Source organism: Phaethon lepturus, unplaced genomic scaffold (genome assembly GCF_000687285.1).
Source record: "Phaethon lepturus isolate BGI_N335 unplaced genomic scaffold, ASM68728v1 scaffold4331, whole genome shotgun sequence".
Taxonomy (NCBI): domain Eukaryota; kingdom Metazoa; phylum Chordata; class Aves; order Phaethontiformes; family Phaethontidae; genus Phaethon; species Phaethon lepturus.
The window spans coordinates 93944-102687 of record NW_010518308.1 but is presented as its reverse complement, the minus strand read 5'-3'; the positions used below and the strand labels follow the sequence as shown (position 1 = coordinate 102687).

Sequence of the window (8744 nt, the reverse complement as noted above, 5' to 3'; positions counted from 1 at the left end):
AAAAACCTCAACAAACTGTTTCAACTTCAGCCAGTGAAGTTTTATCTCTTGGTGATAACATTTGGAAAGCTGTTTAGAAACTATTAAGAAACCTGTAAAATAGGACCCCCTCCATTTCATAAACAGGCATGTTACTAATTTTATCAGAAAAATTGTGCTAGCGTGTGGTATCTGCAGCATTCCTGGAAGAAAGCACACAGCCGTTCCAAAATATGAATCCTTTTAAATGTAGCACATTTATTTAAAAATGGTTGTAAATGGCTTTAGTTTCACACTTCTAATTTTTTTGACCCAAACTGAATTTTTGAGATCAAAGACCTAGCTTGCTGTCTCTCTAACTTCAAGGTTCGTGTTTCATCCGAACTGACCAGCTAGATGGAGAAACAGACTGGAAACTGAAGGTTGCTGTCAGCTGCACACAAAGATTGCCAGCTTTGGGGGTAAGCATTTTATCTGTTTGCTTTTAAGGTATCTTCCACGTATGCATACATACTTCTTACCTAAAAGATTGTTACAGTTATTGTAAGTATTGGAAAAAATTTGTTACCACAGTCTTATTTTTTGCAATAAATAGGAGATAGATATTCCACTGAATGCGAAATGAGAAGTGGGTTACTCAAATATTCCTGTTTTTACATTGAAAAGAAACTGAGACAGAACTGGATTTCTAGCTTTCAATGTAGTGGTTCTCATTGTGGTTCCTGCTGAGATCCGTATTCTGCAGAAGCATCTCACAGTTGTAGTGTTTTCAACCAAGTGTTATACTGCAAGTGTAAGTCATTGTTGCCCCAGGAACTGTTGCTTTAATCACGAACTTGTAAGCTTGGCAAACACCAGTCTGCTCTTGGAAGGTAAAGTGCTTTTTGTCGTCAAGATGCTTTCTGTTCTGACTAGGTGCAATGTGCAAGTTCTTGCAAGGAGGGCTCCCTAAGAGTTGCCTGAATGTGTGTATTTTTTGAGTATGTATGTGTCGTGTCACAGGTAACTCTTAAAATCATGAAAAAGGACATGTGTATATGTATATATTCAAAATAGACATGTATCTACAAAAAAGTATGTAGAATTGTATAAATGTTTCTTAATAAGAACCTAAATTGCATCCCTTGTACTGGGGAAGCTTGCTATTTTACAGGAGAGTTGGCTTGGTATTAAAATACTTCCTCTGAAAACATACTCAAGTTACAATCTGGTGGAAATTTACTTGTACGGAATTTCTGGTGTTTTAACTCTAAATCCTTTAGGTGTTTTATTAAAGGCCAACATACCCTAAGAGAACTGTTTATATGCCATCTCAATAGAAAAAGTGTTAGATTCCTGCTAAGATCTGGTAGATAGTTCTGGAGTTATTCTTCCAGAATTAGAGTTGCTGCCATACTGAAATTAGTAAAAGGGAGACATTTTTTCCTATGTTCATAGTGCTCTGGCTACTTGGTTTCACGTGTGACAGGAGGAGGAAAAAATAGCTAGGTTTGAATTTAGAGGATTGGGAACAAGGGATGGAATGTGGGTGGTCATGCCAGAGATGTCAAGTCAGGCTCCAAGATGGGAGTTTTGGTGCAAGAACAGACTTCCTGTAACTTGCAGTTGAATTTAGTGTTTGTAATAATGCTTCTCCTGTAGGTTTTTACCATTTAATCATTGGCCTATCTTGTTTTCTCATTAAAAAAAGTCATGTCCACATTTGAGACAGATGCATGCATTTGACTAAAATCCAGTCAATTTTCTATCTTGCTTTGATATTTTTAATTAATTAGTGCTTTTCAGATAGTTACAACTGTGTCCAACTTAGCCCCTTTTTTTTTTATTTCTCTCTTCTTTTGAGGCGTCATTGACTGCACTCAGAAAATATAACTCTTTGTGAAGAGCACTGTCTCTTTTGAGCTCTGTTTGCGGGTTATAATTTTGGTGTTCTGAGGCTGATGAAGTCAGGAGTAAATTACAATGCAGAGGTTTCTCTACATTCCTTTGGAAAAGAAAAGAAAAAAATAGTTCTACTTGTTTTACTACTTTTTTTTTTTAGCTCCAAATCCATGTCTGAAGTTTTTCCCTCCTTGCTAGGAAGAAATAGACCTGGTAGAGCAGGGAACTGTGCTGTAACTTTTATATTATGTTTCTTGTTTAAAAACTTCAAAAAAGAATCAGTTATCAATAGACTTGACAAATAAATTGTTAAGCATCTATGGAGATAGTATAAAATTATCATTAAACCTGTGCATTTGATTTGAAAGAAGTAAATGTTTGTATTGTAGTTGTTTACAGTGGAAAATAAATCAGACGTGGTTGAAGTTGGGGAGTCTGCATTTGTTGAATGGTAGGACATGCGGCCTCAACTTCCTGCAGAAGTGAAGGTTTGCTTCGGGTGGTGGTTCTTTTGAGCATGCAGTTATTAGTGGTTAGCCATGCTAGCTGAGCTCAAGGAGTGGGCCACAAGCTTGAGGAATGGGCCTATGTGAACCTCATGCGGTCCAACAAGGCCAAGTGCAAGATACTGCACCTGGGTCGGGGCAATGCCCAGTATTGGTACAGGCTGGAGGATAAAGGGATTGAGAGCAGCCCTGCTGAGAAGGACTTGAGGGCACTGGCGGCCAAAAAGCTGGACATGAGCCGGCAATGTGTGCTCGCAGCCCAGGCGGCCAACGGTATCCTGGGCTGCATCAAAAGCACTGTGGACAGCAGGTTGAGGGACATGACTCTGCCCCTCTACTCAATCCTGGTGAGACCCCAGCTGAAGTCCTGTGTCGAGCTCTGGAGCCCTCAGCACAGGAAAGACACGGACCTGTTGGAGTGGGTCGAGAGGAGGGCCAGAAAAATGATCAAAGGGATGGAACACCTCTCCTGTGCGGAAAGGCTGAGAGAGTTGGGGTTGTTCAGCCTGGAGGAGGTTCCAGGGAGACCTTATGGCAGTACTTAAAGGGGGCCTATAAGAAAGATGGGGACAAATTTTTTGTACTGTTACAGCGATTACCTTGCTAACCTGTGTAGTGTGTCATAGGGGCATATGCTTTTTGATAGGCTTAAAATCACTTTTGCGGAAATTTTGGCGGGTATGAAGCAGTCTGGCAAAGGACTGAGCTTTGTCGTCCAGTCTGGGATCCACTTTGGTTTCTTTCCTCTACAAAATGTTAGGTGAATCGGGCAACGATCCTTCCTTCTGCTCAAAAAGGCTGCTGAAAGGCTCATGTTTGGGGCGGGGGCCAGGTGGGTACAGGCTACAGAAGTGGGGTGGGTTTCCGAGGTTAGTTTTGTGTGTGTTTGTGATGAACCGGCAGTCAGCTGCAGGGGGGCTGCTCACAGAAGCTCTTTTGCCCTTGCTGTCCCTGGGCTGATGTTCTGGATGTTTGCTGGAATGGATCCAATAGTTTCAGCTAACTTTGTGTCCGAAGTAGCAGTTGCTCATCGCAGTAGTGCTGTTCCTGGCGTCCAGGGACACTCCACGCATAAAGGGACTGTTCATCTGTTAACAGTGTCTTCTCCATGTGCTTTGCAGCACGTTTTCAAAGCTGAGGCTTACAGTTCATATTTACATATGAAAATATATTTTAAATAATTGAAGAGAACATGTGCAAGTTGGGCATAAAATAGACTACAAACAATTTGATCACGTGTTTGACAGAATGTACTCTCCATAATTGTCACGTTTTGATTTCTTTAGTTATCTGATGTGAAAGCGGTGAGTATCTTGTGGTAGCATGAGCTGTCAGTCGTGTCAACAGAGCAGCACTGTAACCCTACCCCCAGTGACACCCAGAATAAACACACCTGCAGACCTTCAGAGCTTTTCTTAAAAGAACAGATGACACCACCAAGGCAACTGGTACAGATTTTGTTGTCTTTCGAAAGCACTTAATACGATCAGAGAATTAAATTTTCAACATGTCATTTAATGATGGCTGAGCAGCAAATATTGTTACACCTAGATTAGGTTTCTTGCAGTTTCGTAGTTATAGGTGGGGCAGTTCTTCTGGCGATAGCACGTGTTCTGAGACATTCTCCTCTAGCTTGTGTGATCAACTAAATTTATTAACAGCAATGAGGTCACTGTAATTTTCAATAAATGGTGACTTGCTGATTTATATCACAAGATCCATACAGCAGTAAACAATACCATTTACATTTAATTAGTTTTATTGAACCAAAGGCAATTTTATTTGTAATGAACTACATGTTATGATTAAGAATGTATTTTAATGATCTTTAAGTAAGGTGAACAAATGTTGCCCTTGACCTAATAGAGGAGTTTTTTCTATGTTATTGATAACTTTACAGAGATTTTTAAACAGTGAAATGCAAAAGAGAACTTTTTCATTATTGTACCATCATCAAGTCATTTTCTGACTTTCAGCGTAGAAAGATGAAATGCATTCTTCGGAATTATTATTTTCAAGTATGAGATAATTAAATGCATATCAGTTTTTTTAAAAAATCTCATCTACTGTTGTATAAAAGTAATTTAATTTTTATTGCTTGAGATTCAAGTCTTCCATATAGTTTCTTTAATCTAGACCTGTTAGAGTCCTCCTATCTGAGTGTTTTTTTTGCCTTGAGTAAGAAAGTGACAGAGGTCATTTGCCCTCACTGTCTCCTAAAAGCAGTGTAATTTCAGAATTGTAGAATACTGTTTCCATTGAACATATCAGTAGAACTATTTGGCTTCACCTAACCAGCAGCTTAGTGCTTATAGTATGAAAATAATTCTTTACTGAAGCTGAATTTTACAAAGATTGAGCCCCTCATTAGTTAAGTCATTAATAAAAAGGAGTTGTCTTTTTTTTTAAATAATTAAATCTTTTGTTTAAGGTAATTTCCCTTCTCCCTGTTTTTATATAGGGGAAAGCAATGACATAACTTAACCAGGTAAATTTTTCTTGCTCAGTGAGCAGAAGTTATATTTACATCTAGTGTTGTTTACAAATCTTGATGTCTCCTTGTTAAATTCACCACCATAAATTCTTTCAAGATACTGAGATGAGAAATGCACAGCTTCTACTACCGGGAAAGCAGCAGTAGTTGAAGGAACGTCTTCATACTTTTCTAGTAACCTTTATTGTTGAATGCAGTTCATGTGTAATGTGTCTTCTGTAACTGTATCACTCTTTGGATTTCTCTTTCTTTCCTTTGTATTCTAAAACTTCAGCTACTGTATTTTATTGGCCTGAGAATGACAGCTATTTGGAGTACAGGGCATTGGACCACAGAAAAAAAGTGGTTACTCCTTTTCTTTACACTAATAATGAAGAAATCACAGAAATCACAGGATCATTAAGGTTGAAAAAGACTTTTAAGATCATCAAGTCCAACCATCAGTCCAGCACCACTAAACCATACGTCATAAATACTTCAGAAACCTACTGAGCACATGTAATATGGTTGTGTGTCTTTTCTTTCTACTACTCAGGAATGAAATGCCCTGGATTTATCTCTGAGCATAGGTTTTTCTTATGTTTTTTAGTAGGAAAAAACACGCATTTCTGGAATACTTTGCTGGTCGTAATTTATGGCATTCCAGAGTAATGCCACAAACGTGTATGGAATATGCAGATCTCAGTTTTTCAGAAGGATAAGTGAGTTTGTTTCAGAATTGAAATTCAAAAAAGAAAAAAAGGAACACATGAAAGTTTAGGTGTTAAATCAGAAATACAAAGGAGAACTAAAACATGAAAGGAGAAGACACCAAAGGAATGCGGTAAAGTTTTTACATTTAAAATGTAACAAAGGAGAACATCACAGTAGAAGAAAATAAGATTAGAAATCAGGAAAATATATTACCGTACAAATGCCAATGTACTTAAAAAGGTGAATGTTTCTGCTTCCTTTTATTCTAATGTTGCTTCCCACTAAGGCATTCTTTGAAAAGAGAGAAGTTCTTGGTTGACGCATTTCACTAGCAGTTTTTATTGTGTATATGTGTGTGGTATTAGTTTTCTGCTGTGCTATCCACTGCTGAGAGACTCTTTATTTTTCTTTGCATAATAAAGTACATAATAGCCTGGATTAGCTAAATTGTAGGTGATAACAGATCGGAAAGAAGTGAATGATGAAGATATAGGACACCACATGTGTATTAGTTTCATATTAATTATTTCTCGTGAACCTGATGAAAGTAGGTTGCAAGAACAAGGATGCAATGAATGAACTTCGTGTGAAAGACTACAATAAATGCCTAATGGTTTAAGATAAAGATAACTTGTGAGAGTTAATGTTCAGATTTGATTCATGTTTTAAAAAGCGTATGAAATACAAAATCTGTGTGTGTTTGCAAGGTATGAAGTAAGAGATTCTGGTCTGCAGAATATAAATAGAAATACAAATGCATTATTTAGAGAGCTACAGATTTTTAAACTAAAGTCAAACATGTTTGATAAATGTACAATAGATCTTAAAAACACCATTTTTGCCTGCAAAAGTGAAAAATTAAAAAATCTGTAGCCATTTTATTGGAGCAACATAAGGATACAAATGTGTCAGATTTCAAGACATTAACACAGGTGGACAATTGCACCTTTGATTTTTGTAATGTTCAAATTATGTAGTATTCAAAGGTAGTTATTTGTTCATAATTTTGTGTATAATAAATAATGGCACGCTTTTAAAAATAGCTATATTTGAGCCGAGGTGTGGTTATACGTACATGAAAGAGGCTGTAAAACTAATTCCAATTCTGAAGACAGCACTTTGTAGCTAGCATGAACAGGGTATTGTAGCCATGTAATCTACTCCCCAGAGAATGGTGTATGAGTAGCCTTTTGCAGGATTCATCCAGTAATAAAGGATGGACATAACCCAGATAGTTAGGCACTACATACGTTGAGATGGCAGACGCTCCTGCATTTCATCAGAGGCTATGATTCTCAGATCAGCTATGATTTAGTATCAAGTGTCTGCCTCTCTGCAGGATAGAAATTGGGTTGTGGATCCATGCACGAGTGGTCTACTAGTGTTGAAATCTCTTAGCTGCTGTTGGTCCTGACCATCTAAAAAGCACCAAAAGGTTTGCTTTTCTGATGAGGAGAAAGTCCTTGGTATCAGGTTTTTAACAATTAGTCTGCAGTATTCTTACTGTGGGAGGTGGATGTTTCAGAACCATTACCCGATGAAAAAATTGCTTCATAATTTCAAGGTGATCCTCCCTGGGTATCTAGGGACAGCTCTTAAGATCCAAAAATCATCAGACTTTTTTTTTTTCCTTCCCCTGTTTATACCATACTGCCATCTACTTACAGCCTGCTACTGTAGTATCTAAGAGTCTCTTCGTAGTTTTAGGGTAGGAATGTTCATGAGTTTGCTGTCATGAGTAGTAGTACCATGTATATTAGATCCAGTTTTATCAGACTAGTTTGGCGTATCCCTGACTTGAAGCATTTGAGTAATCCTGTTGATGTATCCAGGCTTTCTTAAAGCTGATGAGATTTTTCTCATGGGTTGGCTGCAGATGTGCTTGAGCATTTAAGAGAACTTGAATCGATTTCCTTGTTTCCTCTTGTATTCAGTTGGCTTTGTCGTTGCTGGAAAAGTATTTTGTTTCCAGTTTCATTAAAAACAAAACAAAAACCCACTATATGGGAAGTATTTTAGGATTATAAATCAAAATGGGACTGTTAAGAGAAAATCAAGTAGATAAATTTTCAAACTCATGTTATAAATGAACTGAAAAAAATGCATGTTTCTCAGTTGGGTAAAAATTTCATGAACTTAACTGGGGTGGGATGGCGGGGGTCATAAACTGGAATCTTTATCCCTAAAAGGTTCCTCAAAATATGTGATTAAATTTAAACTTAAAATTATAGTAAGTACATTAATCTGTTTTACAGGATCTCTTTTCAATCAATGCTTACGTTTACGCTCAGAAGCCACAGCTGGATATTCACAGTTTTGAGGGTACCTTCACACGGGTAAGTAGTGTATGTAAATATGGTTCTACTCTCTTCCATTTCTCAATGTAAGTGAAACCTATACTTAGTGTCAAAGTTGTATCAGATCTTTCTTTAGCTTTACAGCAGTATTTTTTCTGTGTTCCTGCCGTGGCAATACTTCATATAAAAAGGATCCTGATAAATATGTATTGCAGAAAGTTAATACAAAAAGAATATCTGAAAAAAAGCAGAATCCGAGAATTGGGTATTTGTTGACATCACTATGATCTTTTTATATGAAACCATTTGTATACTAGGATATATTGTTTGTTTCCATGCATCTAATGTATTGTTCATATAAGTCAGAAAGTGGCAAGTTGAATATATTCAGGAGCTTAAGACGATGCAACTGCTAGTTTATGTACAATAAAAATGTGTCCTGTTTAACAGCATTTCTGTTCAAGGGAAGGCTAGTACTTCCAAAGTTCAGGTATCTCAAAAAGTAAAATAAAACTAAAAGCTACTTACGGGGTCCTTATTAAATCTTTCTTCCAGATATAATTATATTTAAAACTGAATATGATAACAACAATGCAATAATTTATGTGACTTTTTTTCCCCTGTTATTTTCAAAACATGGCCTGCTAAAGTTAACCCTTTAAAGCAGGGTGTCCTCATAGGTAGTAATTTATTTTTTTTAAATCGCTACAGATTTGTAGCATTATATTAGCAGATACAGTGATTGTTTTGTTTATTTTAACCAAACTCAGTGTTAGTAGACTCATTCCTCTTGATAGTTTGTTTCTAAAATAATTTGAGAGAATTAACTGCTGTGGAGGTAGAGAAAAGGGTCTTTTACCCAAGTGACTCAAATTGGTAATAGATTTTGTTCAG

The 8744-nt window shown here is 37.0% G+C and overlaps 1 protein-coding gene across 1 annotated transcript in view; it reads left to right on the top strand.

The window, feature by feature from the left end:
• Nucleotides 1-345: 345 nt before the first annotated feature.
• ATP9B (ATPase, class II, type 9B) overlaps nt 346-8744 on the top strand; it is a gene marked incomplete at its 5' end in the record, with an annotated part of 98068 nt that continues 89669 nt past the window's right edge. Inside the window, 2 exons of the mRNA XM_010296671.1 lie at nt 346-440; nt 7809-7889. Of these exons, the coding sequence (XP_010294973.1) occupies nt 346-440; nt 7809-7889 (176 nt within the window). The remainder of the gene's footprint in view (nt 441-7808; nt 7890-8744) is intronic.